This window comes from Dendrobates tinctorius, unplaced genomic scaffold, assembly GCF_039654945.1.
Source record: "Dendrobates tinctorius isolate UK_male_01 unplaced genomic scaffold, ASM3965494v1 ptg000216l, whole genome shotgun sequence".
Classification (NCBI taxonomy): domain Eukaryota; kingdom Metazoa; phylum Chordata; class Amphibia; order Anura; family Dendrobatidae; genus Dendrobates; species Dendrobates tinctorius.
The window spans coordinates 619,930-647,749 of record NW_027361883.1 but is presented as its reverse complement, the minus strand read 5'-3'; the positions used below and the strand labels follow the sequence as shown (position 1 = coordinate 647,749).

The following is a 27,820-nucleotide window of genomic DNA, read 5'->3' as shown; positions in this document are numbered from 1 at the left end:
AATAATAATAATAATAATAATAATAATAATAATAATAATAATAATAATAATAATAATAATAATAATAAAATAGATTAAAGAATATAATAATGAAACAACAATAGAAAATGAGAGAGATAATATAATAAAATATAGAATAAAATATAATAATGTAAAATATATTAAATAAAAAATATTAATACATACGGTAAATAGGAATATAATAAAATATAGAATATAAAATAATAATAATAATAATAATATCTGGTAAATATGGATTATTAAATGCAAACATTTCTAAATAAATTACAAATAACTTTCAACATCTTTCAAAGGGAGGGGAGAATTGTGTTTTTCCAGGATTATAAGGGAAAAAAAAAAGTTGTTTTCCTTTAAGAACAGCGCCACCGCTGCTCACAGACTGTATGTGGTATTGCAGCACATCCTTAATGTTGCAGAACAAACCAGATACAAAAGAAAAGGGAGCGACGGTATTATTACTCTGTACCTTTTAGCTGCCTGATTTTTAGCTTCTCATGAATAAATAGAACAATGTAATAATCATCTGGTTCACGTGCGGTCATTCGATTGGGCCATGGGATGGATGGGGGGTGGTGTTGCGACCACTCCTCATACATGAAGGTACACCTTCGGTGACCCTGAGGAACACTAGACATGTCTGCACAGGTAAGATGGGGGTAAAGTCATCGCAGGATCCCTCTAGTCAGGGTAGATACACTGTATCCTGCCTGATGCAGGCTCCGCGGGGGTGGGGCCTAACAGTTTCCCATTGGTGTTCTTTGACTATGTGAACGCTCTGCCCCAGAGGTCTTGCTTCAGGTATTTCTAGCTAAATTCTTCCTTTATTTAGGGCATAGCGGATTCAGAAGGTTTTTTCCTTGGACTTAAAAGCATTGAACAGGATTAGAAGAAAAAAAAAAAAACATGTCTGCTGATTTTCCATGGATGATGCCTCTTTAGTCTGTGGTCGGTGTCTGGTACTGCAGCCTATGATCAGATCTGGTGCTATCCCCGACCCCACCTTACCTTCTTGTGTGTAGTGCACTGCCCGGATTTTTATCAGCACAGCGGCCGGTACCGCCCTACAGGAGCTTAGATACATCGCGGGCGGTCGGATGGTGAGGACGTGCAGTGTGGCCATTGTAACTCCACAGGCTGGACTGAGAACGCAGCGCGAGGACTGCGAGTAAACGAGGCCAATTAGGCAGAAATCACTTTCTAATTAGTAATGACTGCTTGTTTATTGGCCAACATGCTGGAGAATGGCCAGCGGCCATATTGGTCAGGAGGCTAATGAGCTGGTGTATGTGCTCGCTCCCCACTACATCCTGACATTGATTCCTTAAGAGAGGTGTAATGCTGCATGTCACCAGTGGTGGAGTCATTTCACCTGATGTCACAGCATCCAATGAGAACTGATTCTTTTGTCTGTGTCCCTATGACAACACTTCATGCTCTGACATAGGGTCCGCAGGCCATACCATCTCACTAAAAGCTTTCAGCCTTTGCCTGAAGCCGCTCTACTAGAGGACACCTGGAGCGGACGGGGCTCCCCATCACTAGTACTACACAGGGTGTGGCCCCTGATATAACAATGTCACGAGGGCCCGAGTCTGCTCCACACACAGGGACAACAAGGGCCCGGGGCAGGGGTGTAAGGTGTACTCACTGCTATAGAGACTGCGCTGACGACAGCTCCAGTGTATCCCAGAATGAACTTGGACGTGGGAGAAGGCTGCAAAACAGGAGGAGACAGTCAGCAAGTATGCATCACACAACAAGCCTGCAATCCCGGCTTTAGTAAATGAAGCTTCATCGCCGCAAAATGAAAATGTTCACAACTTTCCAATATACGCTGTGTTTCCATCCCAGGATCTCTGCTTGCTGCCGGAGAACGAGGAGATCTTATAGTACAGACCTGACACTCCTTGCGGCTGAGGGTTTGTCACAGTTGCATTCTACCCTCTGTCCTGGATTCGAGCAACACATTGGAGCAAACGATTAACACAGGATTTTATCTACCTCCAGGATAATCCTGTGGAAGGCAAACCACTGTAACAAACCCTCAGCTGTGAGAAGCAGTCAGGACAGTGTGTTATTTCTGCTGCTATTCACTGACAGCAAGCAAGCAGGGGAAGAAGTGTTGTCATAGGGACACAAGGAGGCCGGGAGCGTCACCTCTGATGGCACAATGATAACTATGGGATGCAGCAGGGGATGAAGTGTTGTCATAGGGACACAAGGAGGCCGGGAGCGTCACCCTCTGGCACACTGTGAATACATCGCGTGCAGAATTATTAGGCAAGTTGTATTTGAGAGGATTCTTTTTATTTTTGAATAACAACTATGTTCTCAATCAACCCAAAAGATTCAAATATCAAAGCTTAATATTTTTGGAAGTTGGAGTGGTGCTTTTTAGATTTGGCTATCTTAGGAGGATATCTGTTTGTGCAGGTAACTATTACTGTGCATAATTATTAGGCAACCTAAGAAAAACCAAATATATACCCATCTCACTTGTTTATTTTCACCAGGTAAACCAATATAACACACAAAATTTAGACATTCAAACCCCCCCCAAAAAAGGGACCAACATAGCCACCTTTCTTTATGATGACACTCCCCTTCCTTCCATGCATAGATTCTGTCAGTTGCTTGATCTGTTTACGATCAGCATTGCAATGTGCAGCAGCCACCACAGCCTCCCAGACACTGTCCCCAGAGGTGTACTGTTTTCCCTCCCTGTAGATCTCACATTTTATGAGGGACTATAGGTTCTCTATGGGGTTCAGATCAGGGGAACAAGGGGGGCCATGTCATTATTTTTTCTTCTTTTAGACCTTTACTGGCCAGCCACGCTGTGGAGTATTTGGATGCATGTGATGGAGCATTGTCCTGCATGAAAATCATGTTTTTCTTGAACGATGCCGACTTCTTCCTGTACCACTGCTTGAAGATGATGTCTTCCAGAACCTGCCAGTAGGTCTGGGACTTGAGCTTCACTCCATCCTCAACCCGAAAAGGTCCCACAAGTTCATCTTTGATGATACCAGCCCATACCAGTCCCCCACCTCCACCTTGCTGGCGTCTGAGTCGGAGTGGAGCTCTCTGCCCTTTACTGATCCCGCCTCGGGCCCGTCCATCTGGCCCATCAAGAGTCGCTCTCATTTCATCAGTCCATAAAACCTTAGAAAAATCTGTCTTAACATATTTCTTGGCCCAGTCTTGACGTTTTCTCTTATGTTTCTTGTTCAGAGGTGGTCGTTTTCCAGCCTTCCTTACCTTGGCCATGTCCCTCAGTATGGCACACCTTGTGCTTTTTGATACTCCAGTAACGTTGCAGCTCTGAAACATGGCAAAACTGCTGGCAAATGGCATCTTGGCAGCTTCATGCTTGATTTTCCTCGATTCATGGGCAGTTATTTTGCGCCTTTTTTTATCAACACGCTTCTTGCGACCCCTGTTGGATATTTGCCATGAAACGCTTGATTGTTCGGTGATCACGCTTCAAAAGTTTAGCAATTTCTAGACTGCTGCATCCTTCTGCAAGACATCGCACAATTTTTGACTTTTCAGAGTCCGTCAAATCTCTATTCTGACCCATTTTGCCAAAGGAAAGGAAGTTGCCTAATAATTAAGCACACCTTATATAGGGTGTTGATGTCATTAGACCACACCCCTCATTACAGAGATGCAAATTACCTGATTTACATAATTGGCAGTTGGCTTTCAGGCCTATACAGCTTGGAGTAGGACAACGTGTATAAAAAGGATGATGTGATCAAAACACTCATTTGCCTAATAATTCTGCACACAGTGTAGATCACATGTTATCACTCCTCTATGACTGCTGAATATATAGAAGAGACTGTTCTGATTTAAGAAAAGTTTATAGGGGTTGTCCCAGGAGACAAGAGAGAACTAAGAATGGTGAACACCAAGCAATCCGGAGCAACACTCTGCACGGTCACAAATCCCCATAGAGGTGAATGGAGCGGTGGTCACACGTGCACTACTGCTCCTATAGAGGTGAATGGAGCGGAGGTCACACGTGCACTACTGCTCCCATAGAGGTGAATGGAGCAGTGGTTACACGTGCACTACTGCTCCCATAGAGGTGAATGGATCAGCGGTGACCAAACGTGCACTACTGCTCCTATAGAGGTGAATGGAGCGGAGGTCACACGTGCACTACTGCTCCTATAGAGGTGAATGGAGCGGAGGTCACACGTGCACTACTGCTCCCATAGAGGTGAATGGAGCAGTGGTTACACGTGCACTACTGCTCCCATAGAGGTGAATGGAGCAGTGGTCACAGGTGCACTACTGCTCCCATAGAGGTGAATGGAGCGACGGTCACCCATGTACTACTGCTCCCATAGAGGTAAATGGAGAGGTGGTTACACGTGCACTACTTCTCCTATAGAGGTGAATGGAGCGGTGGTCACACGTGCACTACTGCTCCCATAGAGGTAAATGGAGCGGTGGTTACACGTTCACTACTGCTCCAATAGAGGTGAATGGAGCGGTGGTTACACGTGCACTACTGCTCCCATAGAGGTGAATGGAGCAGTGGTCTCACGTGCACTACTGCTCCCATAGAGGTGAATGGAGCGACGGTCACCCGTGTACTACTGCTCCCATAGAGGTGAATGGAGCGACGGTCACACGTGCACTACTGCTCCCATAGAGGTAAATGGAGCGGTGGTTACACGTGCACTACTGCTTCCATAGAGGTGAATGGAGCGGTGGTCACACGTGCACTACTGCTCCCATAGAGGTGAATGGAGCAGTGGTCACAGGTGCACTACTGCTCCCATAGAGGTGAATGGAGCGACGGTCACCCGTGTACTACTGCTCCCATATAGGTAAATGGAGAGGTGGTTACACGTTCACTACTGCTCCAATAGAGGTGAATGGAGCGGTGGTTACACGTGCACTACTGCTCCCATAGAGGTGAATGGAGCAGTGGTCTCACGTGCACTACTGCTCCCATAGAGGTGAATGGAGCGACGGTCACCCGTGTACTACTGCTCCCATAGAGGTGAATGGAGCGACGGTCACACGTGCACTACTGCTCCCATAGAGGTAAATGGAGCGGTGGTTACAAGTGCACTACTGCTTCCATAGAGGTGAATGGAGCGGTGGTTACACGTGCACTACTGCTCCCATAGAGGTAAATGTAGCGGTTGTTACATGTGCACTACTGCTCCCATAGAGGTGAATGGAGCAGTGGTTACACGTGCACTACTGCTCCCATAGAGGTGAATGGAGCAGTGGTCACAGGTGCACTACTGCTCCCATAGAGGTGAATGGAGCGACGGTCACCCGTGTACTACTGCTCCCATAGAGGTAAATGGAGAGGTGGTTACACGTGCACTACTTCTACCATAGAGGTGAATGGAGCGGTGGTCACACGTGCACTACTGCTCCCATAGAAGTAAATGGAGCGGTGGTTACACATTCACTACTGCTCCAATAGAGGTGAATGGAGCGGTGGTTACACGTGCACTACTGCTCCCATAGAGGTGACTGGAGCAGTGGTTACACGTGCACTACTGCTCCCATAGAGGTGAATGGAGCAGTGGTCACAGGTGCACTACTGCTCCCATAGAGGTGAATGGAGCGACATCACATGTGTGACTTCCTACTATGACCTATAAAATGTCCGCTTGCTGTCAGTGAATGAAAACATCCTAATTCACATATCAACAGTTGTGTTACATATAAAGGCAGCAGAAGAAACCCATTTCCTGAGCTGACACTTTGCTACAATGTATCAGCGCCGGTTCCACACAGCAATCTGGAGCAGAGCGATGATCAGATACACGAGGAGACAATGACTGACAGCAAGCAGAGCTCCTGAAAAAGGAGAAGTGTCGGAGATGGTTGTGACGAGGCCAGGAATCTCCAGCAGCTGCGGAGGTGAAGGAGATGGAAGGCAGAAGATGGGGGTAAGTGTCTACAGATAACGGGAAGGTGGTGGGCCGAGCGTGGCGCTACTTACCCCTCCCAGCGATACGCAGACAGAAAGGAAGGAAAGCGGGAAAAGAAAGTGAAAAGGAGCAGAGGAGATGAAATGTCCATGGATCCGGCGAGCACGGATGGAGGAGGCGATGACATGAGCAGTATGGAGTCCGGACCGTGAGTCCTCGGACATTCAGCCCCCGGGGGTCCGCAGGGAGACGCTCCTCACCTTGCTCGCGTTGCGATTTGCATAGTTGACACCCGCATTGTGACTCTGATTCAACCACTGCGGAAGAGAAAAGCGGAGAGTTAAGGGTACCACCGCACTACTGAGGGAGCCCCCCGAGGCCCGGGACCCCAGGGATCGTCCACTGCTGTCTACATCCCTCAGAATCATTACTTCATGTAACCGCCTAATATAAATTGTATGTGGACAGGAAGAGTTGTCATAGGGACGCAGAGGGAGAATCTGTGGAATGTTAATCTTGTCTTTTGTGCCTTTACACCGTGCGGACACCATGCAGCAGCTCTGTGGTGGGATCACGGGCACAGTGCGCAGGGGATCTGCAGGTTCTGTGACAGGCGCCCTGTTTACTGCAGTGAACAGACGGCCCCCGATCCAAGCAGGCGTTACCATAGCCCACGGCAGCCTTCTAAATGTCACTGTGGTGGTGTCAGCGACAAACATGTCACCGGCTGTGAGTGGGATCAGCGCTCGGCGGAGGAACCCCTTCACTGCCACACGCTAGCCGGCGGAAGAGTGAGGTGTAAAATGGACGGGAAGCTCACACTCTCATTCTGGCCTCAGAAGGGAGAAAAGCGCATCTCACCAAAACCGCCCACAAGCAACCCGAAATCGCACACAGCCACTGGTCCGAGGCCGACCCCGCACACGTCCACCGGTCCGAGGCCGACCCCGCACACGTCCACCGGTCCGAGGCCGACCCCGCACACGTCCACCGGTCCGAGGCCGACCCCGCACACGTCCACCGGTCCGAGGCCGACCCCGCACACGTCCACCGGTCCGAGGCCGACCCCGCACACGTCCACCGGTCCGAGGCCGACCCCGCACACGTCCACCGGTCCGAGGCCGACCCCGCACACGTCCACCGGTCCGAGGCCGACCCCGCACACGTCCACCGGTCCGAGGCCGACCCCGCACACGTCCACCGGTCCGAGGCCGACCCCGCACACGTCCACCGGTCCGAGGCCGACCCCGCACACGTCCACCGGTCCGAGGCCGACCCCGCACACGTCCACCGGTCCGAGGCCGACCCCGCACACGTCCACCGGTCCGAGGCCGACCCCGCACACGTCCACCGGTCCGAGGCCGACCCCGCACACGTCCACCGGTCCTAGGCCGACCCCGCACACGTCCACCGGTCCTAGGCCGACCCCGCACACGTCCACCGGTCCTAGGCCGACCCCGCACACGTACACCGGTCCTAGGCCGACCCCGCACACGTCCACCGGTCCTAGGCCGACCCCGCACACGTCCACCGGTCCTAGGCCGACCCCGCACACGTCCACCGGTCCTAGGCCGACCCCGCACACGTCCACCGGTCCTAGGCCGACCCCGCACACGTCCACCGATCCGAGGCCGACCCCGCACACGTCCACCGGTCCGAGACCGACCCCGCACACGTCCACCGGTCCGAGCTCCACCCAGCACACGTCCACCGGTCCGAGCCCGAATCCGCACACGTCCACCAGTCCGAGCCCGAATCCGAACACATCCACCGGTCCGAGCCCGAACATGTCCACTAATCTGAGCCTAAACCTTCTTATGTAGCAGTATTAAAGTTGTTATATTCTTATATATAGGGGCAGTATTAAAGTAGTTATACAAGAATATAACTACTATAATACAGCCTCCTATGTACAAGAATATAACTACTATAATACAGCCTCCTATGTACAAGAATATAACTACTATAATACTGCCCCTATGTACAAGAATATAACTACTATAATACTGCTCCTATGTACAAGAATATAACTAATATAATACTGCCCCCTATGTACAAGAATATAACTACTATAATACTGCCCCTATGTACAAGAATATAACTACTATAATACTGCTCCTATGTACAAGAATATAACTACTATAATACTGCTCCTATGTACAAGAATATAACTACTATAATACTGCTCCTATGTACAAGAATATAACTACTATAATACTGCCCCTATGTACAAGAATATAACTACTATAATACAGCCTCCTATGTACAAGAATATAACTACTATAATACTGCCCCCTATGTACAAGAATATAACTACCATAATACTGCCCCTATGTACAAGAATATAACTACTATAATACTGCTCCTATGTGCAAGAATATAACTACTATAATACTGCTCCTATGTGCAAGAATATAACTACTATAATACTGCTCCTATGTACAAGAATATAACTACTATAATACTGCTCCTATGTACAAGAATATAACTACTATAATACTGCCCCTATGTACAAGAATATAACTACTATAATACTGCTCTCTATGTACAAGAATATAACTACTATAATACTGCCTCCTATGTACAAGAATATAACTACTATAATACTGCCCCTATGTACAAGAATATAACTACTATAATACAGCCTCCTATGTACAAGAATATAACTACTATAATACTGCCCCCTATGTACAAGAATATAACTACCATAATACTGCCCCTATGTACAAGAATATAACTACTATAATACTGCTCCTATGTGCAAGAATATAACTACTATAATACTGCTCCTATGTGCAAGAATATAACTACTATAATACTGCCCCCTATGTACAAGAATATAACTACCATAATACTGCCCCTATGTACAAGAATATAACTACTATAATACTGCCCCTATGTACAAGAATATAACTACTATAATACTAATGCCCTATGTACAAGAATATAACTACTATAACACTGCCCCCTATGTACAAGAATATAACTACTATAATACTGCACCCAATGTACAGGAATATAACTACTATAATACTGCTCCTATGTACAAGATCATAACTACTATAATACTGTCCCTATGTACAAGAATATAACTACTATAATACTGCTCCTATATACAAGAATATAACTACTATAACACTGCCCCCAATGTACAGGAATATAACTACTATAATACTGCTCCTATGTACAAGATCATAACTACTATAATACTGTCCCTATGTACAAGAATATAACTACTATAATACTACTCCTATGTACAAGATCATAACTACTATAATACTGCCCCTATGTACAAGAATATAACTACTATAACACTGATCCTATGTACAAGAATATAACTACTATAATACTGTCCCTATGTACAAGGATATAATTACGATAATACTGCCCCCTGTGTACAAGAATATAGCTACTATAATACTGCCCCTATGTACAAGAATATAACTACTATAATACTGCCCCTATGTACAAGACTATAACTAATATAATACTGCCCACTATGGACAAGAATATAACTACTATAATACTGCCCCTATGTACAAGAATATAACTACTATAATACTGCCCCCTATGTACAAGAATATAACTACTATAATACTGCTCCTATACAAGAATATTACTATAATACTGCCCCTATACAAGAATATTACTACTATAATACTGCCCCTATACAAGAATATTACTACTATAATACTGCCCCTATACAAGAATATTACTACTATAATACTGCTCCTATGTACAAGAATATAACTATTATAATACTGCCCCCCACGTACAAGAATATAACTACTATAATACTGCCCCTGTGTACAAGAATATACAGTCATATGTAAAAGTTTGGGCACCCCTATTAATGTTAACCTTTTTTCTTTATAACAATTTTGTTTTTTGCAACAGCTATTTGAGTTTCATATATCTAATAACTGATGGACTCAGTTATATTTCTGGATTCAAATGAGGTTTATTGTAATAACAGAAAATGTGCAATCTGCATTTAAAAAAATTTGACCAGTGCAAAAGTATGGGCACCTCAACATAAAAGTGACATTAATATTTCATAGATCCTTCTTTTTCAAAAATAACAGCCTCTAGTCGCTTCCTGTAGCTATTAATGAGTTCCTGGATCCTGGATGAAGGTATTTGTGATCATTCCTGTTTACAAAACATTTCCAGTTCAGTTAAGTTTGATGGTCGCCGAGCATGGACAGCCCGCTTCAAATCATCCCACAGATGTTCAATGATATTCAGGTCTGGGGACTGGGATGGCCATTCCAGAACATTGTAATTGTTCCTCTGCAAGAATGCCTGAGTAGATTTGAAGCGGTGTTTACAGCTTCTCCTTGTGCAAAGTGAGCTGTATTGTTGACCGATGCACAGTGACACCATCTGCAGCAAGATGATGCTGCAGGTCTTTGGAGGTGGTCTGTGGATTGTCCTTGACTGTTCTCACCATTCTTCTTCTCTGCCTTTCTGATATTTTTCTTGGCCTGCCACTTCTGGGCTTAACAAGAACTGTACCTGTGTTCTTCCATTTCCTTACTATGTTCCTCACAGTGGAAACTGACAGGTTAAATCTCTGAGACAACTTTTTGTATCCTTCCCCTGAAAAGCTATGTTGAATAATCTTTGTTTTCAGATCATTTGAGAGTTGTTTTGAGGAGCCCATGATGCCACTCTTCACAGGAGAATCAAATAGAACTACTTGCAAGTGGCCGCCTTAAATACCTTTCCTCATGATTTGATACACCTGGCTATGAAGTTCAAAGCTCAATGAGGTTACAAAACCAATTTAGTGCTTCAGGAAGTCAGTAAAAAGTAGTTAGGAGTGTTCAAATCAAGAAAATGATAAGGGTGCCCATACTTTTGCACCGGTCAAATTTTGTTTAAATGCAGATTGCACATTTTCTGTTAGTACAATAAACCTCATTTGAATCCAGAAATATAACTGAGTCCATCAGTTATTAGTTAAGTGAAACTGAAATAGCTGTTGCAAAAACCAAAATTGTTAGAAAGAAAAAAGGTTAACATTAATAGGGGTGCCCAAACTTTTACATATGACTGTAACTACTACAATAGTGCCCCCCTATGTACAAGAATATAACTACTATAATACTGCTCCTATGTACAAGAATATAACTACTATAATAGTGCCCCCCTATGTACAAGAATATAACTATTATAATACTGCCCCTATGTACAAGAATATAACTACTATAATACTGCCCCCCTATGTACAAGAATATAACTACTATAATACTGCCCCGATGTACAAGAATATAACTACTATAATACTGCCCCTATGTACAAGAATATAACTACTATAATACTGCCCCTATGTACAAGAAAATAACTACTATAATACTGCCCCTATGTACAAGAATATAACTACTATAATACTACCCCTATGTACAAGAATATAACTACTATAATACTGCCCCTATGTACAAGAATATAACTACTATAATACTGCCCCTATGTACAAGAATAAAACCACTATAATACTACCCCTATGTACAAGAATAAAACCACTATAATACTACCCCTATGTACAGGAATATAACTACTATAATACTGCCCCTGTGTACAAGAATATAACTACTATAATAGTGCACCCCTATGTACAGGAATATAACTACTATAATACTGCTCCTATGTACAAGAATATAACTACTATAATACTGCTCCTATGTACAAGAATATAACTACTATAATACTGCTCCTATGGACAAGAATATAATTACCATAATAGTGCCCCCCCTATGTACAAGAATATAACTACTATAGTACTGCCCCCTATGTACAAGAATATAACTACTATAATACTGCTCCTATGTACAAGAATATAACTACTATAATACTGCTCCTATGTACAAGAATATAATTACTATAATAGTGCCCCCTATGTACAAGAATATAACTACTATAATACTGCCCCTTTGTACAAGAATATAACTACTATAATACTGCCTCTGTGTACAAGAATATAACTACTATAATACTGCCCCTATGTACAAGAATATAACTACTGTAATACTGCTCCTATACAAGAATATTACTACTATAATACTGCCCCTATACAAGAATATAACTACTATAAAACTGGCCCTATTCAACAATATAACTACTATAATACTGCTCCTATATACAAGAATATAACCACTATAACACTGCCCCTATCTACAAGAATATAACTACTATAATACTGCCCCTATGTACAAGAATATAACTACTATAATACTGCTTCCTATGTACAAGACTATAACTACTATAATACTTCCCCCTATGTACAAGAATATAACTACTATAATACTGCCCCTGTGTACAACAATATAACTACTATAATAATGCCCCCCTATGTACAAGAATATAACTACTATAATACTGCTCCTATGTACAAGAATATAACTACTATAATACTGCTCCTATGTACAAGAATATAACTACTATAATACTGCCCCCCTATGTACAAGAATATAACTACTATAATACTGCCCCTATGTACAAGAATATAACTACTATAATACTGCCCCCCTATGTACAAGAATATAACTACTATAATACTGCCCCTATGTACAAGAATATAACTACTATAATACTGCCCCTATGTACAAGAATATAACTACTATAATACTGCCCCTATGTACAAGAATATAACTACTATAATACTGCCCCTATGTACAAGAATATAACTACTATAATACTGCCCCTATGTACAAGAATATAACTACTATAATACTGCCCCTATGTACAAGAATATAACTACTATAATACTACCCCTATGTACAGAAATATAACTACTATAATACTGCCCCTGTGTACAAGAATATAACTACTATAATAGTGCACCCCTATGTACAGGAATATAACTACTATAATACTACCCCTATGTACAAGAATATAACTACTATAATACTGCCCCTATGTACAAGAATATAACTACTATAATACTGCCCCTATGTACAAGAATATAACTACTATAATACTGCCCCTATGTACAAGAATATAACTACTATAATACTACCCCTATGTACAAGAATAAAACTACTATAATACTGCCCCTATGTACAAGAATATAACTACTATAATACTGCCCCTATGTACAAGAATAAAACCACTATAATACTACCCCTATGTACAGGAATATAACTACTATAATACTGCCCCTGTGTACAAGAATATAACTACTATAATAGTGCACCCCTATGTACAGGAATATAACTACTATAATACTGCTCCTATGTACAAGAATATAACTACTATAATACTGCTCCTATGTACAAGAATATAACTACTATAATACTGCTCCTATGTACAAGAATATAACTACTATAATACTGCTCCTATGGACAAGAATATAATTACAATAGTGCCCCCCTATGTACAAGAATATAACTACTATAGTACTGCCCCCTATGTACAAGAATATAACTACTATAATACTGCTCCTATGTACAAGAATATTACTACTATAATACTGCTCCTATGTACAAGAATATAATTACTATAATAGTGCCCCCTATGTACAAGAATATAACTACTATAATACTGCCCCTTTGTACAAGAATATAACTACTATAATACTGCCTCTGTGTACAAGAATATAACTACTATAATACTGCCCCTATGTACAAGAATATAACTCCTGTAATACTGCTCCTATACAAGAATATTACTACTATAATACTGCCCCTATACAAGAATATTACTACTATAATACTGCCCCTATACAAGAATATAACTACTATAATACTGCCCCCTATGTACAAGAATATAACTACTATAATACTGCTTCCTATGTACAAGACTATAACTACTATAATACTTCCCCCCTATGTACAAGAATATAACTACTATAATACTGCTCCTGTGTACAATATAACTACTATAATACTGCCCCCCATGTACAAGAACATAACTACTATAATACTGCCCCTGTGTACAACAATATAACTACTATAATAGTGCCCCCTATGTACAAGAATATAACTACTATAATACTGCTCCTATGTACAAGAATATAACTACTATAATACTGCTCCTATGTACAAGAATATAACTACTATAATACTGCTCCTATGTACAAGAATATAACTACTATAATACTGCCCACATGTACAAAAATATAACTACTATAATACTGCCCCTGTGTACAAGAATATGACTACTATAATAGTGCCCCCCTATGTACAAGAATATAACTACTATAATACTGCTCCTATGTACAAGAATATAACTACTATAATACTGCTCCTATGTACAAGAATATAACTACTATAATACTGCTCCTATGTACAAGAATATAATTACTATAATAGTGCCCCCCTATGTACAAGAATATAACTACTATAATAGTGCCCCCCTATGTACAAGAATATAACTACTATAATACTGCCCCCCATGTACAAGAATATAACTACTATAATACTGCCCCTGTGTACAACAATATAACTACTATAATAGTGCCCCCCTATGTACAAGAATATAACTACTATAATACTGCTCCTATGTACAAGAATATAACTACTATAATACTGCTCCTATGTACAAGAATATAACTACTATAATACTGCTCCTATGTACAAGAATATAACTACTATAATACTGCTCCTATGTACAAGAATATAACTACTATAATACTGCCCCCATGTACAAGAATATAACTACTATAATACTGCCCCTATGTACAAGAATATAACTACTATAATACTGCCCCTATGTACAAGAATATAACTACTATAATACTGCCCCTATGTACAAGAATATAACTACTATAATACTGCCCCCATGTACAAGAATATAACTACTATAATACTGCCCCTATGTACAAGAATATAACTACTATAATACTGCTCCTATGTACAAGAATATGACTACTATAATACTGCTCCTATGTACAAGAATATAACTACTACAATACTGCTCCTATGTACAAGAATATAATTACTATAACAGTGCCCCCCTATGTACAAGAATGTACAAGAATATAACTACTATAATACTGCCCCTATGTACAAGAATATAACTACTATAATACTGCCCCTATGTACAAGAATATAACTACTATAATACTGCTCCTATGTACAAGAATATAACTACTATAATACTGCTCCTATGTACAAGAATATAACTACTACAATACTGCTCCTATGTACAAGAATATAATTACTATAACAGTGCCCCCCTATGTACAAGAATGTACAAGAATATAACTACTATAATACTGCCCGTATGTACAAGAATATAACTACTATAATACTGCCCCTATGTACAAGAATATAACTACTATAATACTGCCCCTATGTACAAGAATATAACTACTATAATACTGCCCCCATGTACAAGAATATAACTACTATAATACTGCCCCTGTGTACAAGAATATAACTACTATAATACTGCTCCTATGTACAAGAATATGACTACTATAATACTGCTCCTATGTACAAGAATATAATTACTATAATAGTGCCCCCTATGTACAAAAATATAACTACTATAATACTGCCCCCTATGTACAAGAATATAACTACTATAATACTGCCCCCTATGTACAAGAACATAACTACTATAATACTGCCCCCTATGTACAAGAACATAACTGCTATAATACTGCCCCCTATGTACAAGAATATAACTACTATAATACTGCCCCCCTATGTACAAGAATATAACTACTATAATACTGCCCCCTATGTAGAAGAATATAGCTACTATAATAGTGCCCCTATGTACAAGAATATAACTGCTATAATACTGCCCCCTATGTACAAGAATATAACTACTATAATAGTGCCCCTATGTACAAGAATATAACTTCTATAATACTGCTCCCTATGTAGAATATAACTACTATAATACTGCTCCTATGTACAAGAATATAACTACTATAATACTAGCCCTATGTACAAGAATATAACTACTATAATATTGCCCCTATGTACAAGAATATAACTACTATAATATTGCCCCTATGTACAAGAATATAACTACTATAATACTGCTCCTATGTACAAGAATATAACTACTATAATACTGCCCCTATGTACAAGAATATAACTACTATAATACTGTCCCTATGTACAAGAATATAACTACTATAATACTGCTCCTATGTACAAGAATATAACTACTATAATACTGCCCCCTATGTACAAGAATATAACTACTATAATACTGCCCCTATGCACAAGAATATAACTACTATAATACTGCCCCTTATGTACAAGAATATAACTACTATAGTACTGCTCCTATGTACAAGAATATAACTACTATAATACTGCCCCTATGTACAAGAATATAACTACTATAATACTGTCCCTATGTACAAGAATATAACTACTATAATACTGCTCCTATGTACAAGAATATAACTACTATAATACTGCCCATATGCACAAGAATATAACTACTATAATACTGCCCCCTATGTACAAGAATATAACTACTATAGTACTGCTCCTATGTACAAGAATATAACTACTATAATACTGCTCCTATGTACAAGAATATAACTACTATAATACTGCCCCCTATGTACAAGAATATAACTACTATAATACTGGCCCCTATGCACAACAATATAACTACTATAATACTGCCCTCTATGTACAGGGATATAAATTAACCCTTGCCTGGCCCACATCACCGGTCTTCTCCACCTCTTACCTGCCAGAAGACTGTAGATGTCAGGGTCTGATTTGGCAGCAGGAGACCCACAACCTGTAGAAGAAAATACAAGATATTTACTATAGAGGGCGACGATGAATCGCAGGGTCTGATCTTGTAATCCGGATTACGGGACGTCTCTGCTCCAGTGCCAGATTACTGGACGGCATCCATAGTACGGCTCCTCCGGGCAGCGCTCGGTTATACAGTTGGAGTTACTGAGGCTCGTTCACCTCCCTGGACAAGCGCTCAGAGCAGCGCGGTGTGCAGAGATCCGCCATCAGTCTGTATTATAGAGACACACTATAGACACAGCCCTCTATTCTGGCACCCAGTGATCCAGCAGTGGGGGCTGAGCTGGAGGGATATATCAAAAAAGAAAGAAAACAAAAAAACAAAATAAATCTAAAAATAAAAAGAATGTTTTCTCCATAACTCAATAATAAAAGTGAAAATTAGATAAACTAACACATCTCATCACAACGATCTGCTTCTTTCTCCTCCTGGATTGATCTCATTCTCTGCTAAATTGTGTCTTCAGTTAATACAGACTTTCCCCATTACTGAGCTAGGAGATGGCAGTTGGTGCTCATAAAGTTCTATGAAGCTTACAGCAGAATGTGTGTCTGCCTCTAGCTCCTCCCTCTATGGGGGGTCTGCCTCCAGCTCCTCACCTCTAGCTCCTCCCCCTCCACCTCTGTCTGCCTTTAGTTCCTTCCATCTCCATCGAATATTAGAAGCACCAACGGTGATCTCTTTTCTCACTCAATACATAGATTTTTCCCTTGAACAGAGACTGAAATCTAAAGCCAGAAGGAGAAAGCAGAGGATTCCTTGGATAATATTATAAAGCTTCCTATTTTCTCATTGAGTTATGAAATAAAAATTACAGTGAAGGCGACTAAGAATTTGGAGATATTGTTATGATATATTTAATAGAATTGGTTTATAAGTAAAGATGTCTCTGATGGCGATCAGTCAGAGCAGGGAGGCATGGGGGTCTCTAGTGACGTGGGGTGACTGAGGGGCTCCACGGTGACCTCTATGGGCAATGGTGGCAATGACTGCCATGTGAACAGGGCAGACGATGGAGACAGTAATGTCAGAAGTTGGGGGTTGTAGTAAAGCACGGTGGCCCCCGGAGGGATCAAAAGGACATCAGCGGTGGGACGACATCCGTGGATCTGATATGTAGTCAGCCCCCAATGATGAGGGACCTGGAGGATAACATGTGGCCCCGATGGCCCCGGACGGCGGCATTACACTCGGGGTGTGGAGAGCCGTGCGTGTCCCTGAGTGTTTGCACAGGTGAGGCCGGCCGCCGGCAGGACGGATGCCCCCGAGGGCCAGTTAACTAGCTGGCTGGTAATTGCTCGGCAGAACATTTCAATCACAGTGACGAGCGCACATTAGTGTAATGGCCGGACATGTCTGGCCGCAGGACACGGCAGGTGTGAGGTGCGGGGCCCCTGTCACTTCCGCCGGCGGCTTTGAAGCTGTAATTGATGGTGAAGTGAAAGTTTAATGGACGCCACCGTGACCAGTGACAACACGTATCGGCATCGTCCACACATTATATCATGCAGAGGAATTGCTCTGTACATCTTACGTAGCCCCCATGGTGGACCCCCGGGGGGATTTACTGATCTCTGCCTAATTACAGCAGGGGTGAAAAGTCAGAGAGCAGCTCCTCACTGTGGCCTCACATAATGGTGTAAAAAAGAGCGATGGAGGGCAAGGGGTGGCAGCCAGGGATGACAGTCAGGGGTGGCAGCCAGGGATGACAGTCAGGGGTGGCAGCCAGGGATGACAGTCAGGGGTGGCAGCGTTATCTGGCAGCAGCAGAGTGATGGGCTGCTAGACTAAGAGGGGTCAGTCTGAGGCACAGGGAGCACAACTGTCCATGGCTGCCCAGCACAATGCAGAGTTTACAGCTTGGTGACATCCACTTCTGGTGTCAGGAATGTGCCCGAGCTATAAGAAGCTCCTGCTCACATCCAGGTTTGGTGTCAGGAATGTGCCCGGGCAGCTGGAAGCTCCTGCCCACATGCAGTTTTGGTGTTAGGAATGTGGCCAGGCTGCAGGAAGCTCCTGCCCACATGCAGTTTTGGTGTTAGGAATGTGGCCAGGCTGCAGGAAGCTCCTGCCCACATGCAGTTTTGGTGTTAGGAATGTGGCCAGGCTGCAGGAAGCTCCTGCCCACATGCAGTTTTGGTGTTAGGAATATGGCCAGGCTGCAGGAAGCTCCTGCTCACATGCAGTTTTGGTGTTAGGAATGTGCCAGGCTGCAGGAAGCTCCTGCTCACATCCAGGTTTGGTGTCAGGAATGTGGCCAGGCTGCAGGAAGCTCCTGCCCACATGCAGTTTTGGTGTTAGGAATGTGGCCAGGCTGCAGGAAGCTCCTGCCCACATGCAGTTTTGGTGTCAGGATTGAGCCTGGGCTGCAGGAAGCTCATGCCCACATGCAGTTTTGGTGTCAGGAATGAGCCTGGGCTGCAGGAAGCTCATGCCAGAATAGGGCTGCTCCTTATTTGCAGCCATAAAGCTGTCCAGGAATAGAGGGGTTCCTCAAAACCAGCTTTCCCGATTCCCTGAATGTCAACTCTCCTGACTTTTCTGCAAAACTTACCGATTCAGGCACTTCTTATCTTAGCGCTCTGTGTTGTGCCGCTCCGTTATTCCTCCTGGAAAACGTAAAGCTAAACTGACACAGTCGGGGGGGCCGCGGACCCTCCATACAACAATCAGAGCTAACAGGATCAGACCGCTACTATCCTCCCAGCCAATTTACTTGTGGATTTTTTTCTTTTTTTTTTTTTCTTTGTATTTTTGCTTTCTGCGCAAGCCGGGGTGTGGCCTCCCTCTCCTGAGCTGGAAATTACATTTAAAATCTTCCCCAGACTGGTGTCCCCTGGTTGGGACCTGATCCTTTTGTCTGCTGTTATTCACATTCTGACACATGGTAAGGTTTTAATATTTGACAGTGTAGGACCGCCCTGATCAGGGTCACCTTGTCGTGGTGGGACGGCTTTTATGCTATTTTTTTTTTATCAAAAATAGAATTACTGAGAACCCAATGTTATTTAAATGCCCGTTTGCTTTTTACTTTTTAGTCACAGCAGCGTTTTTGCTCATTTTGTTTCTTGTAGGTTTTGTATGCTTTATGGCCGATGTGAACATGCGTTTATCTGCTGCATTTATATCAACTCAAACCAAGCTCAGTTTTTGTGTTTTTTACAATGGAGATGTTGCCTGATAACAGGGGACAATAGATTGCATTCAGGTGGTACAGATAACACACACTTCAGTTGTAGAGAACCTTCCACTATGAGAGGTCAATTTATTGCACTTATACTAAGTGTCCTAATAACTCATGGGTGTAACTGATGCCAATCACACAGTGGCTCCCCTCTCTGTACAGATCCCCACAAGCAGTCAGGTACAGTAGGGGGAGAGGATGCATAGTGGCATGTTAAAGTTTGGGCACCCCTGAAAAGAATCGCTATAGTAGTTGTATAAATTAATACAGGCTAAGAGACCAAAACGCTCACAGAAGAATCTGCAGTTACACAAACTAAGAAATAATTTTTATTAATCTCTTTAAAATAACAAAAATAGAACTGTGCACAAAGGTAATGATCTAGATAGAAACAAGGGGAAAAAACTAGATCTCACCCAATAAATGAGCTATACAAACCCTACCTGGCCGCGAAGGTTGGCACCCTACTGCACAAATGGCGCCCCCGTTCACCGACGGGTATATATCAGCTCATATATAGCTCTGGAAAAATTAAGAGACCGCTGCACAATGTTCCGTTCCTCTGATTTTTTCTCTTTATATTTTTGAGTAAAATTTAAATTGTTCTTTTATTCTATAAACTGCTGACAACAGGTCTCCGAATTTCCAAGCACTAAATTTTGTATTTATCTTCATAAAATGAGAAATGGTCAAAATAACAAAAAAAATGCGGAGTGCTTACAGACCTCACATAATGCTAAGAAAACAAGTTCATAATCATTTAGAAACAACAATACTAATGTTTTACCTCAGGAAGAGTTCAGAAATCAATAGTCTGTAGAATAACCATGAGTGTTAATCCCAGCTTTCATGCGTCTTGGCTGCTTTCCTCCAGTCTCTCACACGGCTTTTGGGAGACCTTATCCCACTCCTGGTATAATAATGTAAGCAGCTCTTCTTTGTTTGATGGCTTGTGACCATCCATCTTCCTCTTGAATACATTCCAGAGGTTTTCAGTGGGGTTCAAGTCTGGAGATTGGGCTGCCCATGACAGGGATTTGATGTGGTGGTCCTTCATCCACACATTGATTGACCTAGCTGTGTGGCATGGCGCATTGTCCTCAGAGTTGGGGAACATTGCCTGAGCAGAAGGAATCAGCTGGTTTTCCAGGATAACCTTGTATGCGGCTTGAGTCATACGTCCGTCACAAAGATTAACCTGCCCAATTCCAGCCTTGCTGAAGCATCCCCAGATCATCACCAATCCTGCACCAAATTTCACAGTGGGTGCAGGACACTGTGGCTTGTACGCCTCTCCAGGTCTCCGTCTCACCATTAGACGACCAGGTGTTGGGCAAAGCTGAAGATTAGACTCAGAGAGGATTACCTTACTCCAGTCCTCTATGGTCCAATCCTTCTGGTCTTTGGCAAACTTCAGCCTCACTCTCCTTTGCTTCTCATTGATGAAAGGCTTTTTTATAGCTTTACATGACTTGAGCCCTGCCTCTAGGAGCCTGATACGAACTGTTCTTGCCGTGCGCTTCACCCCAGCTGCCATTTGCCATTCCTTTTGTAGGTCACTTGATGTCATCCTGCGATTGCTGAGTGACATTCAAATAAGATGAAAGTCATCCCGGTCAGCGGAGAGTCGTTTTCGCCCTCTGCCGGTCTGTAGCTTTGTTGTCCCCAATGTCTTCTGCTTGACCTTGTTGTAATGGACTGCCGTCTTAGGAATTTTAAGGATGGAGGTAACATGACGCTCACTGTATCCCTCTGCTAGTAAAGCCAGAATTGAGCCCTTCTTTTCCTCACTCAGGACTTTTCTTTTCAACTCCTTTTCAAGGTTAAAAGTTATTCTTTCATTCCTATTACTTGTGGGATATTACTAGCACTTGTTTTGCCGTCCAGCTTGTCCTATTGCAGGAGGATTGTGAACACCACAGCAGGGATTTTTACACTTTCCTTCGTTAAATAAGATTTGGTTCAGGTGATCACCTAATCAGAAGCACATTAAGTAGAATGAGGTGGACTCTGGATGGAATTCAGCTGACACTGGAATGGAACGGCCGTCAGACATGGAGAGAAGCGGATTTTTATAAAATTGTGCAGTGGGCTCTTAATTTTTGCCAGAGCTGTAGAGAAGAATTCTGCCGATTGATTTGCATTTGGCATCTTTATTGGTTTTAGCACAGGTGGTGTATAGCGGGTTTATTTATATTAGGTTTCCCTCCACACAAAATAGGACATATTAGGGCCAGGAGCGAAGGTATCATATGCACAGTGTCCTAGGGTGAAAACGTCCACGGCCAGGTAACGCGTGTACAGCTCATTTATAGGGTGAGGAATTGTTTTTTTCCCTTTTTTTTCTATCTAGGACAAAACCTTTGTGAATAGTTTTATGTTATTTAAATAGATTAATAAAGTTTTTTTTTTAGTTTATTATATAAGTGCAGATTCTTCTGTGAATTTTTTGGGCACCACTGATCACAATGACTGTTATTGTGAAGAGTTAAGGAAGCTGCAGATGAAATGATTTTTATAAGCGCTGAAGTTACAGATCACACATTTCATTTGTATTTTACGCAAAAAAAAAAAAAAAAAAAAATGTATATAATTTTATCTTTTACATTTTAAAATTACAAAAATTGGGCAGATGCAAAGGTTTGGGCACCCAGCATGGCTAGTACCTAGTAGCACCCCATCTTGAAAGTATCCCAGCTTGTGAACGCTTTTTGTAGCCAGATAAGAGCCTTTCAGTTCTTGTTTGAGGGATTTTCCTCCATTCTTCCTTGGAGAATTCCTCCAGGTCTGTGAGATTCCTGCGGTGTCCTCCATCCTCTGCTATTTTGAGGCTTGGCCACAGATTATCAATGACGTTCAGATCAGTGGACTGTGAGGGCTATTGTAAAACCTTCAGCTTGCACCTTTTGAGGTCGTCTATTGTGGAATGTGACGTGTGTTTAGGATCATTATCCATATGTAGAAGCTATCCTCTTCCTCTTTTCACCGTCAACTTTTTTTTTTTTTTTTTTACAGATGGTATTATGTTTGCATCAAAAATGTGTGGAAATTTCATTGAATGCATTCTTCCCTCTACCCATGAAATGTTCCCTGTGCCAAGCAAGATTGATCCTCCCCCATACTTCATTTTTGGTGAGATGTTCTTTTCCTGAAATTCTGTGCCCTTTTTTCTCCACACATAACTTTGATCATTGTGGCTACAGAGTTCTATTTCACCCTCATCGATTCACAGGACTTGGTACCATAATGCATCAGGCTTGTTTAGATGTTCTTTTGCATACTTCTGATGCTGAATTTGAAAGTGAGGACGCAGGAGAGGTTTTCTTCTCATGACTCTTCCATGAAGGCCATATTTGTGCAGGTGTCACTGAACAGTGGAGAAATTTACCACAACTTTAGAGTCTGATAAACCTTCTGAAGGTCTTTTGCAGTCAAACGGGGGTCCCGATTTCCCACTCTAGCAATCCTTACGAGCAGCTCTCACTGAGACTTTGCTTGGTTTTCCAGAGATTATCTTGATCTCCACTGTTACTGGTAACTGCCATTTCTTAATCACATTTTGAACCAAGGAACTGGCAACCTGAAAACGCTTTACTATCTTCTTATAGCCTTCTCCTGATTTGTGGTCCTCACCATTTTCAGAGTGCTAGGCATCTGCTTAGAAAAACCCATGTTCTGTTTTTGGCACAAGGTTAGAGGAGGCTGGGATTTTAAAAAGCTGAGAAATTTACATCACCTGGCCTTTCCTAGTGGTCATAGTGAACAATCCATAACCCTAACAGGCTAATAAAGGTCTGGAACCTTAGTCAAAGTTATGAGCAGTCAAATATCCAAGGGTGCCCAAACCTTTGCATCGGGCCTTTTTCCTTTCTGTAATTTTTAACCCCTTTGCGACATGCGCCGTACTAGTTCTGCGCATGTCACATCTCCCCCTGTGAAGTGGGCTCCGGCGGTGAGCCCACCTCAAAGCCGGGACAAGTCAGCTGTTTTGATCAGCTGACATGTGCCCGCAATAGCCAGGGGAGGATCGCGATCAAACTGACAGCGGTATTTAACAAGTACTTCTGGCCACTGGGCCAGAAATACTCTCAACGGTGACCCGCGTCACCTGATCATGGGTCACCGATGTGTCGGCATGACAACCAGAGGTCTCCTTGAGACCTCTATTGTTGTTGATGCCAGATTGCTATGAGCGCCACCCGGTTGTCGGAGCTCATAGCAATGCAGTAATTCTGCTACATAGAGGCGTTCTGAGCATCACCTGTATGTAGCAGAGCCGATCGGGCTGTGGCAGCTTCTAGCCTCTTACGAAGGCTATTGAAGCATGCCAAAAAAAAAAAAAAAAGTTTTTAAAAATATTAAAATTGAAAAAAAAAACAAACAAAAGTTCAAATCACCCCCCTTTTGCCCCATACAAAATATAATTTAAAAAAAAAAAAAAAAAAAAAAAATCACACACATTTGGTATCGCCACATTCAGAATCGCCAGATCTATCAATAAAAAAAGGATTAACCTGATCGCTAAACGGCGTAGCGAGAAAAAAATTCACAACGCCAGAATTAGTTTGTTTTTTTTTTTTTGCTCGCCGCGACAATGCATTAAAATGCGATAACGGGCGATGAAAAGATCGTATCTGCACCAAAATGGTATCGTTAAAAATGTCAGCTCGGCACACAAAAAATAAGCCCACACCCAACCCCAGATCACGAACATTGGAGACACTACGGGTATCGGAAAATGGCACAATTTATTTATTTATATTTTCTTTTCACCACTTAGATAAAAATAGACATGTTTGGTGTCTATGAACTTGTAATGACCTGGAGAATCATAATGGCAGTTCAGTTTTAGCATTTAGTGAACATGGTGAAAAAAAACAGGATTTTGGTTGCTTACCGTAAAATCTATTTCTCAGAGTCTTCATTGGGGGGACACAGAAACCGTGGGTGTGTGCTGCTGTCACTAGGAGGTTGACACTATGCATGAAAAAAATGTTAACTCCGCCTCCGCAGTATACACCCCTCCGACCGGCTGTAGGACAATCAGTTAGTGAAAAAGCAGTAGGAGGAGACATTATCATGTAAGTCATCATATATTCATTACACATAAAATCATGGGAGGGCGCTGTTTCCCCCAATGAAGACTCTGAGAAACAGATTTTACGGTAAGCAACCAATATCCTGTTTTCTCTTTCGTCTCATTGGGGGACACAGAAACCGTGGGCCGTCCAAAAGCAGTCCCTGGGGTGGGAAAAGACAAACTTCCTTCAGGCCGGAGAACTCACCACTGCCGCCTGCAAGATTCTTCTGCCTAGGCTGGCGTCCGCTGAAGCATAGGTATGGACCTTACAGAACCCTGAAGAGGTATGCACGGACGACCATGTGGCAGCCTTGCACAACTGCATGGCTGATACCCTGTTGTGTACCGCCCAAGAGGCGCCCACCGCATGGGTTGAATGGGCCTTGACCCCAGCAGGGGACACCCTGTCCTTCACCCGGTAGGCTTCCAGAATTGTCATTCTGATCCAGCGGGCAATTGTTGCTTTAGAGGCTGGCAGGCCTCTTCTCACCCCATTGGGGGTAACAAAGAGCGAGTACGCCTTCCTGAAGGGAGTGGTCCTGGCCAAATAGACCATTATCGCCCTGACCAGGTCTAGCTTATTCAAAGAACGCTCCAGAGGATGGGTTGGAGCGGGACAAAATGACGGAAGGATTATATCCTCGTTCAGGTGGAAGGCCGATACCATCTTCAGAAGAAAGTTAGGAGGAGGCCGCAAAACAACCTTGTCCTGGTGCATAATTAGGAATGGAGGGCGACAGGACAATGCCGCCAATTCTGAAACCCGCCTAATAGAGGTGATGGCTACGAGAAATACCACCTTCCAGGACAACAAAGACATGGGAGCTTCCTGGAGGGGTTCGAAGGGTGAACCTGTCAAAGCTTCCAAGACCAAGTTAAGATTCTCTGGAGTCACAGGGGATCTGTAAGGTGGGGCCGCATGTGCCTCTCCTTGCAGAAAGGTCCTAACCTGTAAGCGGGAGGCCAAATTTCTTTGAAAAAGAATAGAGAGCAGATACCTGGCGTTTCAAGGAACTTAGGGCCAGACCGCCATCTAACCCTGCCTGGAGAAAAGCTAGGACAGATGGCAGGGAACACAGCATAGGTGTGATGAGATTAGACTCACACCAGCCAAAATAGGCCTTCCAGGCATGATAATAGACCCTGGAAGAGGATGGCTTCCTAGCCTGGATCATTGCATTAATGACTCCGAAATGGTCCGAAAATCCCGGGATTAATAGTCCGAAAATCCTGATGCTCTCAGTATTGTAGTTTCAACGGCCATGCCGTCCAATTGAGCAACCGAGAATTCGGGTGGTAAAACGGTCCCTGAGCCAGGAGATCTGGTCTGTCGGGGAGTCTCCAGGGGGTGCCTGCGAAAAGTTTGATAATTTCTGCGAACCAGGCCCTCCTGGGCCAGTACGGGGCGATCAATATGACCGGCACCCCCTCCGCCTTGATCTTCTTTAGCAGTCTGGGCAGGAGAGGAAGGGGAGGGGACAGGTAAGGGAGTCTGAACTATGTCAACCTCTCCAAAACTGAACTACTTCTGCTCCCGCCGTCTACTAACCTCCCTAAATCTGACATTTCCTTCTCCGTGAGTGGTACCACAATAACACCCCGGCAGCAGGTGCGCTGTCTGGGTGTTATGTTTGACACCAATCTCTCCTTTACATCCCATATACAATCCCTTGCCCGCTCTTGCCGCTTACACCTAAAGAACATCTCTAGAACCCGCCCTTTTCTCACTATGGAAACAACAAAAACCCTCACTGTTGCATTGATCCACTCTCGCCTGGATTACTGCAACGCTCTATTAATTGGCCTCCCCGTCACTCGACTATCCCCTCTCCAGTCCATACTCAATGCAGCAGCCAGGATCGTCCATCTGGGTAATCGGTACTCGGACGCGTCCGCTCTTCGCCAGTCCTTACATTGGCTGCCCATTCATTATAGGATCCAATTCAAAGTACTTGTTCTCACCCACAAAGCTCTCCACAGTGCGGCACCCCCTTACATCTCTTCTCTCATTTCTGTCTATCGGCCTAGCCGATCGCTGCGCTCTGCAAACGACTTTCGACTAAACTCTGCACTAATCCGTACCTCCCACTCCCGACTCCAAGACTTCTCCCGTGCTGCTCCTATCCTCTGGAATGCTCTACCCCAAGAAATCAGGACTATCCACAATTTGCATAGTTTTAGGCGCTCCCTCAAAACACACCTGTTCAGAGCGGCCTATCACATTCACTAATCAAAGTCATTCTCTGTGTAAGTGTGCGTGCGCGTAGCCCATTCACTATCTCCATCCATCCTTCACTCCCGCAAGATGGCTGGACCTTCATTGTAAATACACCATTGTAAATACACACCTGTACTCTGTATCTCCCCCACCTCATTGTAGATTGTAAGCTCTCACGAGCAGGGTCGTCTTATTTCGTCTTATTTTGCTTTAATTATTGTATTGTTAGCGTTGTTACTTATGACTTGTGTTTTGAAACTGTTAAACTGTAAAGCGCTGCGGAATATGTTGGCGCTATATAAATAAAGATTATTATTATTATTATTATTATTATTATTATTATGTCCAGGGAATGACCAGTGCGTCGACCCCTATCGCTAGAGGATCGCGGTATCTTGGGACAAACTGTTGGACCCTTCTGTTCTGTCGCGATGTCTGGAGTCCCCCATAGCTGGCATATCCGACGGATCACGTACTGGTGTAAGGACCATTCTCCTCCGTGAGCCCCTCCCAACTGAGGAAGTCGGCGGCCGTGCTGTCTGTGCCGGGAATGAAAACTGCCAAAATTGCCGGAATTGAGGTTTCTGCCCAGTTGAAGATTCTGGATACCTCGGCCAGTGCCCGGGAACTTCTGGTTCCCCCCTTGGTGACTGATGTAT

General features: G+C 43.1%; 1 protein-coding gene across 4 annotated transcripts in view; it reads right to left on the bottom strand.

Annotated features, from left to right (window-relative positions):
- Nucleotides 1-27,820, bottom strand: part of SFXN5 (sideroflexin 5) — a 260,274-nt gene that overhangs the window by 184,730 nt on the left and 47,724 nt on the right. For all 4 annotated transcript variants that reach the window (XR_012222340.1, XR_012222341.1, XM_073555065.1 and 1 more), the window contains exons 7-9: nt 16,605-16,658; nt 6,197-6,253; nt 1,670-1,735 (exon numbers count right to left, since the gene is read on the bottom strand). Coding sequence is in view for 2 of the 4 variants with exons in the window: in XM_073555065.1 (XP_073411166.1) it covers nt 1,670-1,735; nt 6,197-6,253; nt 16,605-16,658 (177 nt within the window). In the remaining 2 variants the exon portion in view is untranslated. The remainder of the gene's footprint in view (nt 1-1,669; nt 1,736-6,196; nt 6,254-16,604; nt 16,659-27,820) is intronic.